This window comes from Ascaphus truei, chromosome 12 (assembly GCF_040206685.1).
Source record: "Ascaphus truei isolate aAscTru1 chromosome 12, aAscTru1.hap1, whole genome shotgun sequence".
Taxonomy (NCBI): Eukaryota; Metazoa; Chordata; class Amphibia; order Anura; family Ascaphidae; genus Ascaphus; species Ascaphus truei.
In genome coordinates this window covers 13,844,376-13,867,698 of record NC_134494.1, presented here as the reverse complement: position 1 = coordinate 13,867,698, position 23,323 = coordinate 13,844,376, and the positions used below count along the sequence as shown (strand labels likewise).

Sequence of the window (23,323 nt, the reverse complement as noted above, 5' to 3'; positions counted from 1 at the left end):
AAGATGGATCAACGGATGGAGAAGATAGAGACTGACATAGCGGGGATACATAATTTGCTCGGTGTTCATGCCCCTGTATCCCCGACGCCGGAGCAGGAGGGTGGCATGGATGTTATGAATGGGACCTTCGACCACCTTCCAACACCAAGCGCACCCCCTCCACCAGAAGAATTTGTGTACATGTATGCCTTTGACGAGGAGGATAACATGAGAACCCCGTCAAGACCACGCCAGGAGACAACACGGCGACCAAGACATGGGGAAAGCTTCCTCCCAAAAAACCTACCCTCGCCCACCGTCACAAGCACACCCGCTCCCAGAATCCAACCTACATACGCTTGCATCGATACGGTGCCCGACATCATCCTGCGCGAGCTGCCACCGGCACTCAGGGAGAAGTATAGGGTGATGAGTGCTGGTTTACCCCAGAAGTATGGCATGTTAATTTTTAAGCACCATGTGTCCTACTTGGTGTACTGCGGGTGGGCCAAAAATGTAAACTACGAAGGAAATCGCGAAAAAGGGGCGCTTCCTGAAAATTTAAGAAGGACTATTGTGGAGGAATTGCGGCGCTATTTTTCAATTTCAGATCCTTTACTGAAAATTGTTCGAGACTCCATCAATGGCATTTTGCGTCATACAAGGCATCGGCCCTGGAAGGACAATCTGGTGGGGATCGAATTTGCGTGACTGTTCAACTGTTTATTTTTTGACTTGTTGCTTGTTTTAACTTGTATTAATAAAGAAATGTTTTTACTTACACAAGACCTGCACAACTCCAGTCCTCGAGGGCCGCAAACAGGCCCGGTTTTCAGGATAAAACCAGGCCTGTTTGCGGCCCTCGAGGACTGGAATTGTGCAGACCTGACTTACTGTACTGTACACCATCCTACTGTAAATATTTTGACTTTCTGTACTTTAATAAAGGAGTTGTTGCGTGTTTTTTTTTTTTTTTCCAAAATTTTTTATTAGGCAAATACTTATTTCACAATGTACATGTCATATATGTTAATACAGCCTAATACAAGTTTTCTCCATTTTTTGGTTAAAGAAACCAGAGAGAAAAAGGAAAGCTCATCGCCCTCCTGGCCCTCCTGGGGTTGTGAGGGTGGCGCGAGTATGGAAACAGAGAGTAAGAGTATGAAAAGGGGGGGAAGGGAAGGTGGGGAGGGGGGAGGGGGGGGGATACTTGTTGCTTATTACGTCCTCAGAGTATTTCTACTGGAGTTTCTAGACTCGTTCTTTTTACTTTTCATCTTTGGGTTAGGGACGTGGGGGTGCCATATGGGTTAGCCACGGGTCCCATGTTTTATTAAAGGAGTCCGTGGATCTTTTCAGAAAAGCCGATAGTTTCTCCATATTCATTACCTCTTGTATCCTATTTTTTATCGTTTGTTTTGAGGGGGGAGACACTTTCTTCCAGGCGGCAGCCACTGCACATCTAGCCGCTGTTAGGATGAAGGAGATTAATTTACCTGTTGGTCGGTCCACATTTTCTAGGGGCCTGGCCAACAGGTAGGTCAGCGGGTCGACAGGGATTTTGAGGCCGGTGACCTCTTCTATTAATTTTTGAGTGGTTCCCCAGTATTTTTGAATTTCCGGACATGTCCACCAAATGTGTGCCATGTCCCCCTTTTGACCGCAACCTCTCCAGCATAGATCGGATGCCTGGGGGTAGATTTGGTTTATTCTAACTGGGGTAAGATACCAGCGGAACAGTATTTTATATATATTTTCTTTGATTGTGGTACATATGGAAGTTCCTGAGGCATTCTCCCAAATTCTTTCCCAGTCCTCTCGGTCTATAACTATGCCCAATTCTGCTGCCCAATGCAGCATATAGTCATGGGTGGGGGCTTCTATAGCCCTTTCTAATACTGCGTAAATTTGTGTTATAAGACCTTTCTGGTGGTCTGTTTCTCGACAAAGCCGCTCAAAAACTGTGAGAGGGGGAAATTTCAACGTTGGGGATAAGGTTCGAACAAAGTGCCGAATTTGTAGATACTTAAATACGTCCAACTTTGCTATTTCATATTTGGTTTGTAGATTTTGATAGCTCAGGAATTCTCCAATGCTCACGAGGTCAGCGATCGTTCTAATATTTTTTACTTTGAATTGATCCAGCTGTCTGGGCTCACAACCAGGAGGAAATTTCGGATTTTTGTGAATTGGTATGAGTTGGGATTGGGGCGAAGTGAGCTTAAATTTATATTTGCATCTCGTCCAGATCTCCCATGTGTGTCTCATTGGACCTAATTTGAGTTTACTATTCTGCATATCTTCCCTGCTCAGGGACCAAAGGCAAGCTGGTAGTGAAGGCGTTCCGGCGTAGTATGATTCTATGTCTAGCCAACAGTATTGGTTTGGGTTGGCATTCCAGACTACCACCTGTCGCAATTGTGCGGCTAGGTAGTATTTTGTGATGTCTGGGACCCCAAGTCCTCCTCTTCCCCTTGATGCCATGAGAACTGTCCTAGCGGTTCTGGGTTTCTTACCCTGCCAAATGAAGTGGAAGATTAGTTTTTGTATATTCTTTAATTCTGAGCCAGGGATGTGGACCGGGAGCGTCTGGAAATAATATAATAATCTGGGGAGTATGTTCATTTTAACCGAGATCATTCTCCCGATCCATGATATTTGATATCCTCCCCATTTCGCTAGGTCTTGTTTAATTTTCTGGAATAAGGTCGGGTAATTTTGTTGATATAGGGATTGGTAGTTCCTCGCTATCTTTACTCCCAGATATTTGATACTCGAGGAGCTCCAATGATAGTTAAAGTTTAATTTGAGGAGTTTCACCTCTGGCTCTGGCAGGCTTAGATTTAATGCTTCCGATTTATCGTTATTGATTTTATAGCCTGATATATCTCCAAAATCTCGGAGTTCTTTTTGGAGGTTAGGTAGGGATGTTTGGGGTTGCGTCAGGGTTAAAATGACATCATCTGCGAATAGTGATATTTTGTGCTGCCTGTGTCCAATTTCTATTCCTTTGATGTCTCTATTTGTTCTTATTGCCGCTGCTAGGGGTTCTATGGTTAATGCAAAGAGGAGAGGAGATAGGGGGCATCCCTGTCGAGTTCCATTAGTAATCTCAAATCTCTGGTTACTGCCCCCTGGTAGTTTTACTGTTGCAGATGGATTTTGATATAATCTACGGACTCCTTCTAGATATGCGTCTTTGAAGCCGAATTTGCGCATAACATGGTCCATGAATAGCCAGTCTATTCTATCAAACGCCTTCTCTGCGTCCAAGCTAAGGAGTAATGCTTTGGTCCCTGTGAGATGGACATGTTCAATAATGTCAATTATCTTTCGGGTATTGTCCGAGGCCTGTCTGCCTGCTACGAATCCCACTTGGTCTTTATCTATTAATCTTGGTAAAATGGGATTCAATCTATTTGCGAGTATTTTGCTATATAGTTTGAGATCACAGTTAAGCAGGGAGATTGGACGGTAGCTTCCACATTGCATCGGGTCCCTGCCTTCTTTGTGTATTATGGCCAGGGTGGCCAGGGACATTGACGTAGGGATTTGATTTCCTTCCATAAAATCGTTAAATATTCTTAGGAGATGCGTGGATAATACTGGCAAGAATCTCTTATAGTAAACATTAGTGAAGCCATCTGGGCCAGGAGACTTAGTGATTTTTAATGATTTGACCGCCTCTTCCAGTTCCTCTTTTGAAATCTCAGCATTGAGGACTGTGTTTTCCTCCTCCGTTAGTATGGGGAGTTGACACTTATCTAAGTATTGTGCTATTAATTCAGATGCTGCTGATTCGGGGCGGCTCTTTTTGGATCTTAGGTTATAAAGTTCGGTGTAAAATTTTGTAAATTCGGCTGCTATTTTTTTGTCACTATGTTGTATCTCACCAGACCTACTCTTGATCGCCGTGATTTGGGACCGTTTATGCACCCCTCTTAATTTAGTCGCTAGGAGTCTGTCTGCCTTGTTCCCTTTATCATAATATTGTTGGTTGGTCCATTTAAGGGCTTTCTCAACATCCTCCAGCTGGATTTGTCTAAGTTTTGCTCTAGCTGTTGTCAATGTTTTATATATTTTTTTTGAGGGGTTAGCTTTATGAGTTTGTTCTATTATTTTGATATCATCCGTGAGCTCCTTTATTAGTTTTTGGCGGGCTTTTTTCCTGTGGGATGCGATGGAGATGAATTTCCCTCTAATGGTTGCCTTATGGGCTTCCCACAGGATTGCTGGAGAGGAGACGGATCCTGAGTTAAAAAAAAAGTAGTCTCGAATGGCAGATCTAATCTCTCTTTCTATCTCAGGATGGTTGAGTAGTGAGTCATTTAGCCTCCATGAGTAATTTATTGTCTTTTCAAAGGGTGTTGTCAAGGTTATGGTAATTGGGGCATGATCAGACCATGTGATCGGTCCTATGTCGGAGTCAGTTGTTGCCGCCACCACATTTTTTGTGGCCAGAAAGTGGTCTATTCGAGAGTAGGTCTGGTGAGGTGCTGAGTAGAAAGTATAGTCTCTCTGGCCCTGGTGTTGGGTTCTCCAGATGTCCACCAGTGAAAACTCGCTCAAGATTCCCCTAAACCTTTTCCCTGTGATCTGGGAGGGGGTTGTGCGGGGGGGACCCATTGTGGTCGATCTGTCCTCGGTAGGGTTGAGGACCATGTTTAGGTCCCCTCCCACTATCATCGATGATAGATATCCCGGGTCTATGCCCTCGAGTACTTTCTTTAGGAATTCGGTCTGGTTCTCGTTTGGGGCATATACATTGATAAGAGCGATCGCTGAGCCCGCTAAGGAGCCATATACCACTAGGAATCTACCCTCTGGGTCCGCAGTTGTTTTGATGTGATTGAATGGGGTGCCCTGTCTGATCAGGACAGCTACGCCCCTTTTTTTGCTAGTAAATGATGCGAAAAAACACATTGGGAACACTTTTTTGAATAAATTTGGGGGGTCTTGTGATGTGAAGTGGGTCTCCTGTAGAAATATGATGTCCCCCCCTGATCTTTTCATATCTTGGAGTGCTAGCCTCCTTTTACGGTTATTCTGGAGGCCCTTCACATTGAGAGAGGTGAATTTAATTGTGGTTTGGCTAGCCATTTGGGTTCTTTTTTAGAGGGTGTCGTAAGGCCTCATCTTTCCCATCTGAGGGGCCCTGATTCAGTAAGTCTGAGTCTAGTTTATATCTCTGTAGGTGTGGGAGTTGTGAGTTTTTTTTGGCTAAGATAGCTATTTTAAACTGAGGGGGGGCGGCGTGGGGGAGGGTCAACGGGGGTAGGGCGAAGATCAGCTGGGACAGGGTCAGCTGATAGAAATAGGTTGTAACGAGGCCTTGAAAAGGTCTCAACAAACTTTTGCCAGCTTTAAGAACAGCCGGCATTTGGGCTATAAGAGCCCTTCTGGGGTGGTTCCGGGTCAGTCCACCGTTGGACGTCTGAGGGGTCCAAACCCTCTATAGAAATTACTTAACCCCTTTTTTATGTAAATTCTCAATCCACGGGTGAGGGAAGATAGGGGAGGTGAGGGTGTGATTCAGGCAGTTTAAACATTTTGCATTTTTATACAACATCTGTTGCTTAGTATTACACCACAGCCTCACTTTGCACATTTTGATTTTCCACCCAAGCAGTTTCAACTTTCTTTTGTCAGTTTGCTTCGTCTGAGTGGGAAGGGGGTGGGGGGGGGGGATGGGGTAGGGGGTGAGGGAGGGGTTGGGGGGGTGGAGGGGTGGTGGGGGGGGTGGGGGTTGGGGCGGTTGGTGGGGGGGGGTGGTGGGTGGTGGGGTAGTGGATGGGGGGGGTGGTGGGGTGGGCGGGTGGGGGGGGGGTGGGGGGGGGTGGGATAGTGGGGGGGTGGGTTGGGATGGGGGGGGGGTTGACAGAACCTTTCCAACAATATAGGCTTTTCACATTTTTGTATGTTGCATCCATTATACCACTTTTTGCTATTAGTATGCATTATATTATCTGGGAATCAGTCAAGGCACCTTTTGTTTTCTTATAAATCTTTGCGTCCCCTGGGTTCTATTCCAAAGAAAGGCATAGGTGCATAAACCACATTGCGTTTAATTCACAACTTTTATATATTACAGGGGGGGAGGGGGTGGGTGGGGGAGGGGCTAGGGGGGAGGGGGGCGGGTGGGGGGGAGGGGGGCGGGTGGGGGGCTAGGGGGGAGGGGGGGGGCAGGAGGGGTGAGGGGAGGGGCGGGAGGGGTGGGAGGGTGGATGTGGGGGTGGGGGGAGGGTTTGCGGTTCCTTTCCAACAGTGTGGGCATTTCACATTTTTATATGCTGCGTCAGTTGTATCGCTCTGTACAATAAGTATGCTATACACTATCTGGCAGTCAGCCTAGGCACATTCAATTTTCCTATGGACCTTTGCTTCCTCTAGGTTCTGTTCCAAGGAAGGTCATAGGTACATATCTCTTCTTGCATATATTTTTCAACTTTTGTATAGCACCCGTGGGGAGGAGGGAGGGGGGGGAGTGGGGGGGAGGAGGGAGGGGGGGGAGTGGGGGGGAGGAGGGAGGGGGGGGAGTGGGGGGGAGGAGGGAGGGGGGGGAGTGGGGGGGAGGAGGGAGGGGGGGGAGTGGGGAGGGGGGGGGAGAGGGGAGGGGGGGGGAGAGGGGAGGGGGGGAAGGGAGGGGGGGAGAGAGGGGGGGGGGAAAGGAGGTGGGGGAATGGGAGGGGAGGGAGGGGGGGGAAAGGAGAGGGGGGGATGGGGGGGGAAGAGAGGGGGGGGGAAAAGGAGAGGGGGAAAATGGGGGGAGGAGGGGGTAGGGAAGGGAAGGGGATAGGGAGGGGAGGGGGGGGAGGTTAATGGAACATTTCAGGCAGTACAGGCATTTCACATTTTTATATGTTGTAACTCTCATACCACTCTATGTAATGGGAATCTTGTACACTGTCTGAGAGTCAGCTCAGGTCTATTAGGGGAGGCACAGGTGCACATCATACATTATGTATATTTTTCAACTTTATCTAGCGTCGAGGGGGGGGGGGGAGGGAGGGGGGAGGGAGGGGGGGGGAGGGAGGGGGGAGGGGGGGGGGGAGGGAGGGGGGAGGGAGGGGGGGGGGAGGGAGGGGGGAGGGAGGGGGGGAGGGAGGGAGGAGAGGGGGAAGGGAGGGGGGAGGGAGGAGGGAGGGGGGGGGGAAGGGAGGGGGGAGGGGGGAAGGGAGGGGGGAGGGAGGGGGGGGGGGAAGGGAGGGGGGAGGGAGGGGGGGAGGTTGACGGAACATTTCATGCAGTACAGGCATTTCACATTTTTGTGTGTTACATCTATTGTATCACTCTGTCCCATCAGTATGCTATGTGCTGTTTAGAGATCAGCGAGGGTATTCATAGCTTTTCTATGTACTTTTACTTCCTCTGAATGTCGTTCTAGAGAGGGGGAAGTATAAGGAGAGGCATAGGGGCATTCCACACATTATATATACTTTTCGGTTGTGGGTCGTGGGTTTATGTGTATCATTCTCATGTACTGTGGACCTGGGTTTTGGGAGTGGGGGGGAGGGTGGGGGCTGGGGGGGGGGGGAGTGGGAAAGGAAACCAGGGTGGGGGGGGGTGAGAGGGGGGAGGGGGGATGCGGGGGGAAGGGGGGGGACGTGTGGTGGAGTGGAGGGGGGAGGGTGGGGAGGAGGGGGGGGGGGGAAGGGCGGGGGGCTATGTGCTTGGGTTGGGGTTGCTACGGGTGGAGGGGGGTGCTGCGGGGTACTTTCTATGGTATAACCTTTTTTATTATGCTACTCACGGCCTCCAGGGCACAAAACCTTAACTTGTGTTTGTGTGTCCTTTGAAACAAGTCGGCTGAAATGGGTCCTCAGGGTCGCAGTTGTCCTCCGTCTCTTGCGTCAATGCGTTTCCGCTGGTTCAGGTTCCGCTGATTGCCCGCTGATGGGTCGCACCCCCCTCCCCCCCCATGGGCCAAAAAAAAAACATCCCGTGAGATCGGGACCACCGGCTGAAGAGGGGGGTGGAACGAACACCCCTGCAGCCTCGTCTGAAAGACTGGGGATCGGGGCATGGCAGAACAAGGTCTGGAACTAGACCCTCATTGCGAACCGGCAACAGGGAAACCACGATCCCGCTCCATCCGGTCGGGTTGAGTGTGGACCAGGATTTCGACTCGGCTGGCGGGATTCGCCTCGGTGCCATCGCGGGAACAGATGACACGTGTTCCAACGTGGGCAGCGGTCTTCAGTGTCGTCTTGATCGGGAGGTCAGCGGCTTCTCTTCAGGTACAGCTCCGGCCCGATGGGATATCCCTCAGTGTAGTTGTGGGTCTCCTCTCTCTCTCGGGATCGTGAAGGGGGGTGTTGTTTGGGTGCGGTGGCGGCTGTTACTTACTTGTCTTTGGAGTGCTGGGCCGCAATCCTCTCCGATGTCCGGGGCGGGTCTCCTGCGGTGTCTTCAGATGGTAGGTTGCCCGATAGCCATGCCTGAGGAGGGGTTAGGCCCAAGGCCTTTGCAAATGGGGCCATGTCCGCGGGGTATTTCAGGGACAGGAACTTTCCGTTTCTGTTCACCGAGATTTTGAACGGAAAGCCCCATCTGTACTGTATTCCCTTCTCCCGGAGCAGGTTAGTCAGTGGCTTTAGCTCCCGTCTGCGGTCTCTTGTTGCTTTTGACAAGTCGTTGAACACTTGTAGTGTCTCATTTTGAAAAGTTATTTCTCCCATGTCCCGGCATGCTGAAATAATTCTTTCTTTTGAGGTATATTTATGCATTTTTATTATAATGTCCCTTCTGCGTTTTGGGTCGTCAGACTTGGGTCCTAGCGCACGATGGGCTCTGTCCATTTCCATCTCCTTTTCCTCCTTCTCCCCGCAGACCAGATTGAAGAACTCCAGAAGGTAAGGCCTAATCTGTTCTTGTGTGATTGACTCTGGAACATTTCTCACACGGATGTTTTGTCTTCGGTCACGGTTTTCTTGTTCTTCCATGCCCTCTTTGAGGAGGGAGATCTCTTCACCCAGGCGGCTGATCTCTTCTTCCGCTTCTCCCTGTCTTTGTAGGGATTCGGATAGCTTGTTCTCTAGGGTAGTGGTCTTTTCCGTTAGCCCTGAGATTTCCTTCCTTATGTCGCTCACCGCAGACCGCAATTCCGTTTGGAAGGAGGTTTTGAGGGTGGCAGCCATTCCCGCCATCAGGTCTTCCAAATATGCCCTGGTTATTGCCTGTTCTGGGCTTGTAGGGGGGCTCTCTCTCGGCTGGGTCTTTTTCCCCGGTTGGGAGGTAGCGCCATGCGGTCCGCCGCCATCTTGGGGATTCATAGCGCTTGCTTTCCCTCGCTGAGACGGTGAGAAAAATTTGGTAACAGCCTGGTTATTCGTTTTTTTTGTTTTTGACATTCCCCTTCTGTTTGTCTATCTGATAGGACTATTTTCGTCCATAAATTTGAAGTTTAAGTGGGGGTTTAGTCGCTGTATAACCCGCGGGTTTCAGGAGCTCCTCTAGCAGCCGTCCATACCGGGTGACGTCACCGGAAGTTCCCCGTTGTTGCGTGTTTTAACTTGTATTAATAAAGAAATGTTTTTACTTATACAAGACCTGCACAATTCCAGTCCTCGTGGGCCGCAAACAGGCCCGTTTTTCAAGGTTATCCTGAAAACCAGGCCTGTTTGCGGCCCTCGAGGACTGGAATTGTGCAGGCCTGACTGACTGTTCTGTACACCATCCTACTGTAAATGTTTTGACTTTCTGTACATAAATGGTTTCACTAGCAGTAAACCACACACCTGTTAATGTTTTGAATTGCTGTACACTTTAAATGTTTTTAAATTGTATTTGTAAATAAATGTTTTTGTACTTCACCAATAAAAGAAAATGTTGATTTGTTTTAAATTGTTCCATTGTCTCCTTTTTATACTGTAACAAAATACAGAGTTTCTAGAACATACAGTACTGTCCAGGCATACTGTACAATACAGTACTGTATACTGTACGCATGCTCAGTACTGTACATCACAAGAGTATTAAAACAATACATGCTGTACGGGTATAGAATATACATATGTACTGGAATACATGTAGAATAAATGCATACTTTTTATTTCTGGTCTATTATACATTTTACAAGTAAGACATTTTGTAAGACAATGTGTCTAATTTCCATTGCTGTTGTGTCTCTTAGGGAAGGCAGCACGGGGCGCAGATTGACCCCTGGGAGGACGCCGATTTCACTCTGTACAAAGTCACTGACAGATTTGGATTCTTACAGTAAGTAGTAATTACATCCTATTATAATGAGGATATTGATGTAATATTACAATTGTCTGATTTTGTAAAATAGGGCGCGTGTTCCTCAGCAGCAGGGATGGTGTGTGTGTGTGTGTGTGTAATATATATATTATATATATATATATATATATATATATATATATATATATATATATATATACATATATATATATATATATCTATATCTATATATACATATATATAGATATAGATATATATATATATACATATTTATATATTTATATATATATATATATATATATATATATATACAGTGTTCGACAAACCTATACATTTGCACGCCCCGGGCGAGTGGATTTAACATCGTGGCGAGCTCCTATTGGCCCAAGCAGCACACGTGTGGTACTAGGTGGCGAGTAGATTTTTTTGTTCGGCGAGTAGATTTTTTGGTGATTTGTCGACCACTGTATGTATATATATATATATATATATATATATATATATATATATATATATATATATTATACACTTACATATACACACACATTTCGTGAGTTGCCTGTGTGTGTGTGTGTGTAAACAATACCGTTTGTACACGAAATCAGAGGGCAGCACTCTGGTAAGTAGGCAAATAAGTATTTGTATTAGGAAATGACACACAAAACGATGTTTCTGTCCCCCAACGGGACCTTTCTCAAGGTGGTGTAGTGCATGGGAGACAGTGTACACATATATAACTCACAAAACAAGTGCGGCTTAATCACACTAATTGCATCAGAGTAATTAATCAATTGTATCTGGCAAGAAACTGCCAAAAAACCTGCCTGGGGATCGCTGTGATGCAAATACAGCCAGTTTGAATCCCGTCAGCCGGAAATTAGTGCTGCGGACTCTTTGCGCATGCGCAATGCAGCAGCAAGTGCTTCTTCATACACGCTATCATAGGCATTCTCCCTGACGCTGCTACGCTCGAGATTACCGGTGGGGGGCGTGGGGTTTACAGAGGCCCCGCGCGCTTCCCGAAGGCACTTAACTTAAGGGCTGGGGGAGCTGCAGGGCCTCTGTAAACAATACTTACCTTGATTCAGCCGGCATGTGGAGACGCGTCACCATGGCAACGCGGCATCAAATGACGCCGCGGGGTCATGTGACGCCATGTTGCTATGGCAACGTGACGTCCAGGCGCCGGGAATCGGGGCAGGGGGGCGCGCGGAGAGGAGGACATCAGGCAGGGGGGCGGAGGGAAAAAAGTTTGCGCCCCCTGCACTACACCTTGAGAAAGGTCAAGTTGGGGGACCAAAACGTCGGTTTTTGTGTCATTTCCTAATACAAATACTTATTTACCTACTTACCTGAGTGCTGCCCTCTGATTTCGTGTCAAAACGGTATCGTATATCATATATATATATAACAATCTTACATTTTTTGGCTTTTTAGTTCAGCTCTCAGTAACATTTTTTTCATGTCTTGTATACCTATTTTTGATATGTGTTCTTGCTTATCATTGTTGCTTGGCTGCCATTAGTGCGTATATGTTTTTAAATGTTCGTGTGTTCTACTGCTTATAATTAAAAACTTTGCCATTTTTCTACTTTCACTGTGGGTCCAGGTTTTTGTTTCTCATTTATTCTTTATTCCAGGCATATTGTGAGTGCTCTATTTAGGGTTCTTGTTGGTCTTTTTTCTGTGTTTTAATATTATCTTTATCCCTCAGCACCATCGGTTTCACTTTATTTTTGTATTATTTGTTGTCTTGATTTTGACAACTAAGATATTAGGATTTTACTTATTTTTGGGTTCTGGTTTAGCCTTTAGTGTATATATAGTGTGAGCGACTTCCTTTTGTGTGTGTTTGATATAAAAACCTCCCCCTTGTGGGTTTATTAGTGTACTACGAACGAGGAGTTAATGGCGATGCAGCAGATGCTAAGCTTCACCCTGTGGTGACACAGAGGTACTGTACGGCAGGCCTGCACAACTCCATTCCTTGAGGGCCGCAAACAGGCCAGGTTTTCAGGATATCCCTACTTAAGCACGGCTGGCTCAATTAGTGGCTCAGTCATACTGAGTCACTAATTAAGCCAGCTGTGCTTAAGTAGGGATATCCTGAAAACCTGGCCTGTTTGCGGCCCTCGAGGACTGGAGTTGTGCAGGCCTGCTGTACTGTGTTACAGGAGTTATAGAGGAGGAAGCAGAAAGTTCCAGCATGGCAGAAGGAAAGGTGCCCCCAGGGAGTAGATGTAGGGGATATGTTCCCTAAAGCATAGTATAGATCAGGCCCCCCTTTTATTATGTTGCAGTTAGGGATAGTGCCCCATCAGTTAGGATCCCATAGTATGGCCACAATGAGAAAAGCATATCCCAGTAACAGGAATGCAGACATGCCTCAATGGCCAAAGCATAAAAGCCACCAGAATGTCTGGGGATTGGCCATACAAGCGGATCCCCATCCACAGTATTGAGTACCCTATGAGGAAGTGGCATCTCCAGAACAGGGCAGGATAGGTTACACAGAACAGGTCAGGATCTCAGCAGGGGCCTGCAGTAAAAGGGACCTCCAAGATGGTATTATAAGGGGGGCCCGGTCTACAGTATGACGCAACTACTCTATCAAGTAAATGTGCCTCCCACAAGTGTTGAGTGGGCACTCTGGGAAGACAAATATCAACAGTGATAGCAGTATGGATGAAATATAATTATGTTAATCTGTAAGTACCAGTGACTGCAATGTTCCTAAGCATGGGAACAAAAATAAACATTGAAGTTGTGTTATAAAAACTCCTGGCGCTCATCATTTCCACCGACCACAGACAGCACCCTGAGAAAAGGTAAATTATTGCTGATGTCAAACACGCAACTACCTCGATGGGACCTCCCTAGGGAGCCTGGCAGGGAGCGTAATATCTTTTTATTTTTTTCTTGTGTGTATTGTATTTATATATATATATAACATTGATATCATACATTGAATAATAGCTCTATGCTGGCCTCATATTGGCACAAGTCGTCTCTTTCCTGGAGACATTACAAGGTAAAGTTTAAGGCCTGAGAGAGATCATGTGAATTACCCAGTGAGTAACAGTAAGTGTCTGAGACTGGAATTGAATTTATAAGCTTACTCTACGTATTCAAGACCAACACCTTGGCCCTTCCTGTTACCCAGGGCCAGTAAACCATGAATTCATGATCATGTGAACTGAGCTCGGATTCCTTTCTTGCTTTTTTAGTGAACACGAGTTGCCTTCACGCAGCGCTGTGGAGGAGAAGGTACGTTTTTCTTTCTTTCTACCCTTCCTTTCCTCTCCTCTTTGTTGCCGTTTCTCTATTTACTCCTCTCTCTTTATTTCTCTCCCTCATTCTTTCCCTTCCTTCTTTTTCCTTTCTCTCTTTTCAACTTCCTTTTTTCGCTCCCTCTCTCTTTCCCTTTCTTTCTCTCTTTCATTCTATCTATCTATCTTTCTCTCTTTCATTCTATCTCTCTCTCTGATGAAGAACCCTGTGAGGTTTGATAGCTTGTAACTTATCAACGATCTGTTGGTTCAATATAATGTATCATACTACCTACTCCCCCTCCAAAGGCTGCGATTATAGTGGTGACGCGCGATGCTGCTCGCCGCCGGAACAAACTAATGCAGACCAATGAAGGGGCACATAGTGCGCGCGACCAAATGCTACAGAGCGACAGATTACCGAGGAGCCAATGAAGGCGAACCACTCATGTGACGTCACAGCCACGCTTCCACCACGCCTCCCTGTTGCTTCCCTATCGCCCTCCAGCCTAGTTTGTTTCACGTGCGCAACGTCCCGCTCACGCAGGCACTATAATCGCAGCCTTTGTTAGTCACTATTTAATTCTCTTTTTCTCTCACTTGGCGCTCCTTTTTTTTTTTTTCCTCTCCTCCTAATTATTTATCCTCCTCTCCACCTCCACGTTTCCCTCCTCTTTCTCCATCTACCGCATCCCCTTTCCTCTCCTACCCCCTTTTATTTTCCTTATCCTTTCCATCATCTCTTTTCCCCTGTCTCCTCCTCATTCTAACTCTCTCACTCCTTTATAATTATTTTCCTTCTCCCAAATGCAAACGTCGCCATTGCACACTAACCCCATCAGGGCCATCGCAGGCCTTGTACTGAAAGGGGTTAATGTCGATACAGTATTGTCATGTAAATCACTGAGATTCTCTCCTGGTCTCCAGAATAAGCTGCAGGAGATCGAACGTGTGGACAAATGGCTCAAGATGCTGAAGAAATGGTCAAAATACAGGAACAGCGAGAAGGTAACAATTAGTCTCTCTATCCTATCTCCTCTCTCTCTCTTTATTTCTCTCCCCCGACACTCCCCTCTCTCCCGACCTTCCCCTCTCTCTCCCCTCCCTCCCCCTTCTCTTGTTTCTCTCCCCACCTTGCTTTCTCTCCCCACCTTCCCTCCTCTCTCTCCCTTCCCCTCTCTCTCTCTCTTCCCCCCTCTCTCCTCTCTTCTCTCTCTTCTCTCTCTCTCTCCTCTCTCTTCTCTCTCTTCTCTCTCCTCTCTCTTCTCTCTCCTCTCTTGACACACACACGCACACACAATACAAAAAACAGCAGCATCCTTCAGAGATATAAAATAGTCAATTTGTTTGTGCACGTATTTGAGATTAATCAATAAAAGCACATGTCACCGAAACCTAAAGTAATAAATACAGCAGGTATAAACGTCCAAAAGAAGGTCTAAAGTAATAAATACAGCACATGGAAGTAAGCGTCAAAGGGTATATTAACGTCCAAATATAGCCAATTTTTCGGTCCTTGCACAGAGGGTGTGTGTGTGTGTGTGTGTGTGTGTGTGTGTGTGTGTGTGTGTGTGTGTGTGTTATGTGGACATGTGGTCAGCACAAAACAGCAACAAAAGTGTTCCATGAACATCGCTGGATGCATATTAAACAAAGTCGGGAACCTGCACACTATACAACATACTCAATTAATAATGTGCAGGTTATATACTGAGGGCTGTGCTTTGGTTAGATATACTGTAAGCTCTTATTTTGTAGCAAGCAAAAGACCATTAATCATTAAAAATATATGGACCTTGGTATTTGTTTCTGTAGATGTTCCGCAGGGTGTACAAAGGGATTCCCCTGCAAGTGAGGGGTCAGGTCTGGTCACTTCTTTTGGACGTTGAGGTCATGAAGTCTGAGAATGAGGGAAAATATGAGGTATGTATCGTAGAGACTGTAAGACCTCAATGTGTGTATGATTGGAGGGAGAGAAGGGATATGAGGGAGAAAAAAGGGTGAACTGGGGTAGAGGGCATGTGAAAAATGAGGAATGCGTGTGAGAGAAATGAGGTGGGAGCGTGAAAGAGAAATGAGGGAGTGGGGGTGGGAGAGAGGGGGGGATGGGAGAGAGGGGGATATGGAAGAGAGGGGACGTGGGAGAAAAAGGAGGGAGTGGGGGAAAGGGAGATGTGGGAGAGAATCGAGCGAGAGAGGAACGTGGGTGAGAAAGGAGGGAGAGGGGTTTGGAAGTGAGGGCCCTCTCAATTTAAAGCAGCAATCTGTTAGATTTTATTTTTTTTAACCGGATTTGAACCGGGGGTCATCCAGAGATATTTCCTAAAATAATTTGAGTTTTGGTGGCGGTTCACTTCGGAGTATTTTAAAGATGATTGTCCGTGCCCTTTAACTATTATGGAGACCCAACATCATCCGTTGTGGCTTCTTATTGGCCCAGCGGCCATTTTGAATCCTCAGGACGGGAGGAAAACACTGGCACCTAAAACTGAAAGTATGTCTGGAACCGGGAAGTCCCCGGATCTGAAAACAGAGCGTTTCAGCTCTGGAAGAATACCCTTGTTGGAATAGTGTTTTTTTTTAATTATTATTATTCAATGATGTAGGTATAAAGGGCATCAATCACCAACATGTGCCCCCTTAACCATGTCACTGCCATTAGTACACTTTGCCCCTAGGAGGGACTGACCCCTTAACCATGTCACTGCCATTAGTACACTTTGCCCCTAGGAGGGACTGACTCCTTAACCATGTCACTGCCATTAGTACACTTTGCTCCTAGGAGGGACTGACCCCTTAAACATGTCACTGCCATTAGTACACTTTGCCCCTAGGAGGGACTGACTCCTTAACCATGTCACTGTCATTAATACACTTTGCCCCTAGGAGGGACTGACTCCTTAACCATGTCACTGTCATTAATACACTTTGTTCCTAGGAGGGACTGACCCCTTAAACATGTCACTGTCATTATTACACTTTGTTCCTAGGAGGGACTGACCCCTTAAACATGTCACTGTCATTATTACACTTTGTTCCTAGGAGGGACTGACCCCTTAAACATGTCACTGCCATTAGTACACCTTTGTTCTAAGAGAGGATGACCCATTACACAATAATTGGAATCTTCCATCTAATGAGAAATTCTTTCATCGTCGTAGAAAATGAAGGATCTGGCCAAGACCTATTCTACGGAGATCAAACAGATCGATCTGGATGTGAACCGGACCTTCCGCAATCACATCATGTTCCGAGAACGTTATGGAGTTAAGTAAGTGACACAATCTCATCTCACGCCTGTTTTATGCTCATTGTTCCCAATTCAGTATGAAGAGGATTGCAGTACAGAGGCAGTAATGCATTGAAGTCTGTGAAGTCAATGTATTGTCAGCTGCATTGTTAACTGTGTATTGTTAACTCCGAATCTTACCATATTAAAGAGGGGGCTTTGTTGGAAGGAGCAGTTTTTAACAGGAGAGAGCAAGGCTTTACCAAAAGTAATATAGCAGACTAGGAAACACCGTTCTTCCTCTGGGATGAACTACAGTAGCTCAGTGTTAAGTGGTTGAACCCGTTCTGATTCCCACTGTCCACTCTCCTTAATAATTTTGGGCCATTTGTACATAGTCAATAAAAATATGTTGTGTATTATTTTCCAAGGTTTTAAGTCGCTACGAGTTGGTGTTTTGCTCTGTCTTTACCCTGTTTGTGCTGGCAAATAATTTGGCGAGTCTGTATACAATGAGCAGTTGGGGATCTTGGGGCTGGATTCACAAAGCTCCGGTAAATTGGGTCTCGTAGTGTGACATTGCCTAACACAGGAACAAATGTTCTGCTTCCCTGGGCTAACACGGTCAAAGCTTCTTGCATGCAACCACCACGACCAAACTACATGTCGTTAGCATAGGCTTTGACATCACGCTGCTGTTGTGGCATTAAGTTGAGAAAGAGGAGAGTGAAATAACGCCGGAAAGTAACGCTATGTTGGATAAATCATACCGAGCTGTGATGTTACACGCATCTAGATTATGTTAAACCCCTGCAGTATTTCATGTGTTTAATAACAAGTTTACGTATGACCTACACAAAGGCAACGTTAAGTCCCTGCGTTAAACTAAACAAACCTTTGCGGATATGCGATGTGATGATAATGCATCATTTGCATGTCATTATCTCTAACGCAAGCGTTTGTGCTGCCGTGCGCTCTGGGGTTGCGCTTACACACTGTAGACTACAATCTTTGTGGTGTTCCGCCGTGGAGGGAGGTCAAGATGTAAGGTTGGCGACTCGCACTTATCTCTAACGGCCTTTATAATTAACGCTATGCCCTTTACGGGAGAAAACATGGCTTCACATTAAGTTCATGTCACGATAAGTCACTTAACAGGTCTTTGTATATCTGGCCCTTAGTAGTTTGGGAACATGCAGCATACAGATGTAGCATCCGTTATTGCACCCGTTAATAAGTCAGAAGCTGATAAATCACGCAATAAATATCGCGCACGCTATTTTTGTTTGAATGGAGCCGCTCCTGCATGGCACGCTATCCTGTGATGGCGGGTGCAAGAAAGGCTGCTCCATCTGTCGGTTACGCTGCTCTTTATTGTGCATCTTTAGTATCTTTTAGTAAAAAAATCTTCTGTTTCCAAGTCTATATTTTTGAAATGAGGATTGTAACAAATAAAAATACCACGTTGTGAGCACATTCACATGTCTCAGACAGGTCTGCAGCCCCGCCTTTCCCAGTTATCTCCTTAGCATACAATGCTTCCACTGTAGCCAGGGATTCTGGGTAATGGCATGCAAATGAGCACTCACTGTGACCTGTTGTGTCTTGTCCATTTTAACATGGAACACATGTTACAGCGGGCGCTGCAGTAGCCAGCGGGGTCCAGGCCTTAGCATGCAATGCTTCCACTGCAGCCAAATGCCACTGTGTGCTCAATTGCATATCATTACCCAGAATCCCTGGCGGCATTGTATGCCAAGGTATAATGAGCAAAGACACAGGTCTGCAACCCTGTCTGAGATGTGACTGTGCTCACAATGGTATTTTTATTTGCTAACAAATATTTGGAATGTTATGCTATATTTAGATATTACATTACGGTTGCCTATTTGGCATAATTATTCTGAATAGTTCTTATTGCTTAGTAACATGTTATTGAATTATTTAACAACAAAAATATTTTAAATTCCCTTGAATCATTTTCAATACTGATTTATGTTAATCCCGTATCACATGCACTGATTTAACAATGTTATTATATTTTGATTGTTACAGCTGTCGCTTTGGGACAATTATTCAGAATAGTTCATATTATTTAATTATTGATCAGTTATACTTTAACCAAATGTTGAAGTATAATATTTGTTTTTAATTTTCAGTCTTATTTGAAATTTTGGGAAATCTTATGATTTACCGAGACCAAAATGCATATTTACAAAATAATAATAAACGGAGTAGCTTTATATTCATTGTGTCACAGTATCCTAAATACAGTATGTACTCACTGGTCATGTATATTAATACATAATGTCACTTTTAATTAAAGGTAAAATCCCTGTTTCTAAAAATCAGACTTAAAGCAAACATGTCTGTTATGGTTTCTTTGGAAATGAAGAAGCATTTCTTTGCACCAGAGCCTCTGAGTGGGACAGGCACATGTCAAGTGTTTACTCAAACACTGGCTCTCACCCTGTCATGGCTAGCGAGCCAATAACGATGAGGACAGGGGGCCTTTTCTGTGCAAACTCTTGTTGACAATATAGGGTTGCCAGGTGTCGGTATTGAACCGGACAGCCCGGTATTTGGTTACTCTGCCCGGTACAAAACGGACATGTATCTGTCAGGTATTATGTCTCCGGACTTAGTAACCAATCGTGGGAAGGGATAGAGCAAGGCTGCTGCTGCTAGGGGGCTGGCCAGCTTCCTCCATCCTGATTGGCTGAATTACACAGCAGCAACCAATCAGGAGGAGGTGGCAGGAGCCTGGGGGGTGGGGCCAAAGAGCGGAGGAAAAGCGTGGAGTAGAGGTTAGTGTCCTGTGCCTCCTGCGCCTCCTGCCTGCGTGTGTCTGTCTGTGGCCTGTCTCCTGCCTGTGTGTCTGTGTACTGTCTCCTGCCTGTGTGTCTGTGTCCTGTCTCCTGCCTGTGTGTGTCTGTGGCCTGTCTCCTGCCTGTGTCTGTCTGTCTGTGTCCTGCCTCCTGACTGTGTGTGTGTGTGTGTCTCATGTTTCCTGCCTGTTCTATTTGTTATGTTGGGGGGGGGGGGAGGAAGGGGGTGACAGACAGTACATACAGTACTGACAACTTTGTTCAATTGCTCACTCCTCCTTACTTTTCTTTTACTATACTAACAGTCTTCCCATTTCCAAGATCTATTAAAAATAACCACCATTGTAAATTCATCACAGCAGCATTGCAATCTCTGCAGCACCCTTCTTACTTACAGATCTTCCCCAAGAAGCCAGAGCAGGTTACTTATTCAATGGCATGATTCAATATGCAATTTAATGCTGGATTTTGAAGTCTAAATTTGGAAGCTACTGTACTGATAATTACTGGGAGGGGGGGAATTACTGGGAGGGGGAGGTGGGGGTGATAATGACAGGGAGGGGGGCGTGGGTGAGAGGATGAAGGGAGGGGGGGTGATGATAGGGAGGGGGGTTGAGAGAGGATGAAGGGAGGGGGGAGAGAGGATGAAGGGAGGTGGGGTGAGAGGATGAAGGAAGGGGGGTTGAGAGAGGATGAAGGGAGGGGGGTTGAGAGAGGATCAGGGGAGGGTGTGAGAGGATGGGGAGGGGTACAAAAATCTTGGAATGTGTGGGAGGAGCAGTAAGATCAGTATTGCTCGCCATGTACAGTATGACTGCAGGTCGGTTATTTATAAATGATCTGACCTTCACGTCATTTGTTCTAAATTTCACTCCAAGCGTGCACCAATTTCCATCAATTTGCACTATTTTATATTCTATTTCGTTAAACAATCCTCTGAAGGGCGCTCCCTCCCAAGACTCCTCCCCAGATTTTTTACGAAATAGAATATAAATTGGTGTAAATTGGTGAATACTTGGAGTGGTCATTTATAAATAATGTTCTTCCTCACCAACGATTCTCGCGCGTGTCGCACCTTTCGCCATTGTGTCCAGTATTTTTGGACAAGCCACCTGGCAACCCTGCGACCATACAGTGACATCACACAAAAGGAAGCAACACAGCCGTGTGTGGGGCTTGTTGTGTCTCGTCAGGTGGCGTGTCGGTGTCTCCTGGACCTGGTGGGGTGGGGGGGGGGGGGGGAGGGAAGAAGGGAGGGCAGAGAGGGGGATCTGCTTGCCGGGGGGCGGCTCTGGGTGTCGTGGACTTTCAGGGCATTGTGCTGTTCTTCGGGATGGGGTCGTTGCTTCTTGGGTTGTTGGTTCTGCGGTTGGGTGAGGGGCGATGGGCCTTCAACCCGGCTGGGGTGGGAGGCGCTTTGGTTGTGTGGAATTTTTGGATGCCCGTTCGTTGCCAATGTGGTTGTCTGTGCCTCGTTGAAGGCGTGGATAACAACCGTGGCAATCGGTGCCTTTTTTGGCTACTGTTTGTTTTTGTTTTATTGTTGTGTGATTTTTGTTATAGATTTTTTTTGGGGGGGGGGTGGGGGTTGCCGTTGGTTGCCAGTGTGGATGATCGCGGTGGCGGTCGGTGGATTTATGCCTTCTGTTTATTTGAATGGAAGGGGAAGGGGAAGAAACCAGAGAAAATCAAACCCCTCCCAAATCTCAGCTCGCCGTGTTTAGAAAAGGATTTAAAAATATGTATAGGTGTCAGATTATATTACTACTGGCAATGAAGAGGTCGATTGGTTCATTTTGGTCCCAGAAGGGACTGCACATTAAAGCAGCAGCCCAGGATCCATCTTTTTTGTTTTGTTTTTACTATTTGCAGCGTGTGAGTAGCTTTAATGACAAATAATGACCTAATCTGCCAATTTGTCTGTTCTCCTGTGATCGCTCGGCCGCGTGGGGCTATCAAAATGGCCCCCTTCTGACTGCGCAGCAGTCTGTGAAATGCTGTAGATGCAATGTTACATTATATTACTAAGTGTAACACATTAGTGTTGCAGCTTTCAGCTTGGCAATAGACAGTCTGCTGCTGAAGTAAACGGCATCAGATGTGTTTGTGATACTTCGTTGCCAAAGGGCAGCGCTCAAAAAAGGTGTGTGTGAGAGCCTGCTTCAAAAGAGGACGTGGATGTGACTTTCCAAAGGAGGATTATTACTTTAAAAAAATATTTTAAAATGACATTAGGAATTGAAAAAGGGAAAAAGAATGTAATGCTACAGAACTGATTAAAAAAAATATAGAATTTTGGCTGTTTTGCTACAGTACTTTAAAGCTTGTAATTCTGTTTCTCCACAGGCAGGTGGCACTGTTTGATGTATTATCGGCTTATTCTGTCTACAACACGGTGAGTTGAACAGATTATCAGTGGGTGTATATTCTAATTTATGTATCGGCAGTGCCGTTTGGAAATTACGCTCTGTAAAGAACAGATCTTTTGATTGGGGGATTTATAATACAGTACAGGTTCGTTAACCAGAGAAACAACCTTTCAGAGAAGGTAATCCCTGCTCAGAGTTTACCATCTAATATCAATAAAATAATCCAGCCAAATCATCCCAAGTAATGGATGTCATGGTTCCCCTCTGTGTGCTGCCACGTTCAGTGCTCTGCATCTCTCTGCTGCCTGTCACCTTCTGTGATTCGTTCATGGCTCTGCCTGTGACGGGGACCATTTGATGACAGCAGGAGGGGGGTTTGAAGAGGCAATCCAAGTGGCACTTTATTAAAAAAAAAAAAACTTTTGATTTATTTTAATATGCAGCCTTTGGTTACCTTTATTGAAAAGTAATTACCTAACCTGCCGATCGTTTCATTCTCCCGTGATCGATCAGCATAGATCCTGCTTCCCAGGGTTCACAAAGTGGCTGCCTTTCAGTTTTATCCTTTCCAAGATCTTGCCAACAGAGGACTCGTTTCTATGACTATTTTCATTGCTTTAAACCTGTTCATTTATATTAGAACAGTGCTGGTAACTGAGACTTTTCTCTCTTTCCTAATTAAACAGAATCTGTTATACTGAGAGGGGGGTTGCAAACTTTAGTTGACTGGCTTTATACTTGTAGCCCCTTTACCCCCACCCTAAGGCTGCGCTTATAGTGTCGGTGACGCGACTGTGACTTCACGCTGCAGTCGCTGGAAAAATGAAATTGACTTGACTTCCAGCGATGGCGACCCCGCCGTCGTGTCGCTTCTACTATAAGCGCACGCGACGGCGGAAATACATTTGTTTTGTCGCGCTGACGTCGCCGGCACTATAAGCGCGGCTGAAGTGAGATCAGGTCAGCTACTAGTGTCTTTCGTGCCAGGTGGTGCATACCTGTGATGTAACCGGAGGGCTGAGTACTTCCGCCATGATGTGGGGGATCATCAGGGCAAGTTTACAGGGTACCTTGTTCATTGGCAGTGCCTCCAGCCAGCGAGGATCCTGTGGTAGTAGGATGGTCCATGCTGACACCTTTTCATATCCCAAGACAGTGAATCACACTTGCATATGGTTCCATGGTGTTACTTGTAAGGCTTGAGGCCCATCTAAGTTTCCTTCTGTATGGTGCGCCTCCTATATCCCCCTTATGGGACACAGGGTAGCTATTGCTCACTCCACAGGGGGAGGAAAGAGACACACCCACTTTTGGGAGGGAGCCAGTATATACACCCTTAAATATAACGTGACCCTTTTAACCCATTAAACAGGTCAATGCCATTAGGTCACTTTGGTCCTATATTGGACTGACCCTTTAACCCATTAAACACGCCACGGTCGTTGGGTC

The 23,323-nt window shown here is 46.1% G+C and overlaps 1 protein-coding gene across 2 annotated transcripts in view; it reads left to right on the top strand.

The window, feature by feature from the left end:
• LOC142463906 (uncharacterized) overlaps positions 1 to 23,323 on the top strand; it is a 114,490-nt gene that overhangs the window by 76,398 nt on the left and 14,769 nt on the right. For both annotated transcript variants that reach the window (XM_075566753.1, XM_075566754.1), the window contains 6 exons: positions 10,112 to 10,197; positions 13,407 to 13,446; positions 14,376 to 14,456; positions 15,264 to 15,371; positions 16,610 to 16,719; positions 21,852 to 21,900. In XM_075566753.1, the coding sequence (XP_075422868.1) occupies positions 10,112 to 10,197; positions 13,407 to 13,446; positions 14,376 to 14,456; positions 15,264 to 15,371; positions 16,610 to 16,719; positions 21,852 to 21,900 (474 nt within the window). The remainder of the gene's footprint in view (positions 1 to 10,111; positions 10,198 to 13,406; positions 13,447 to 14,375; positions 14,457 to 15,263; positions 15,372 to 16,609; positions 16,720 to 21,851; positions 21,901 to 23,323) is intronic.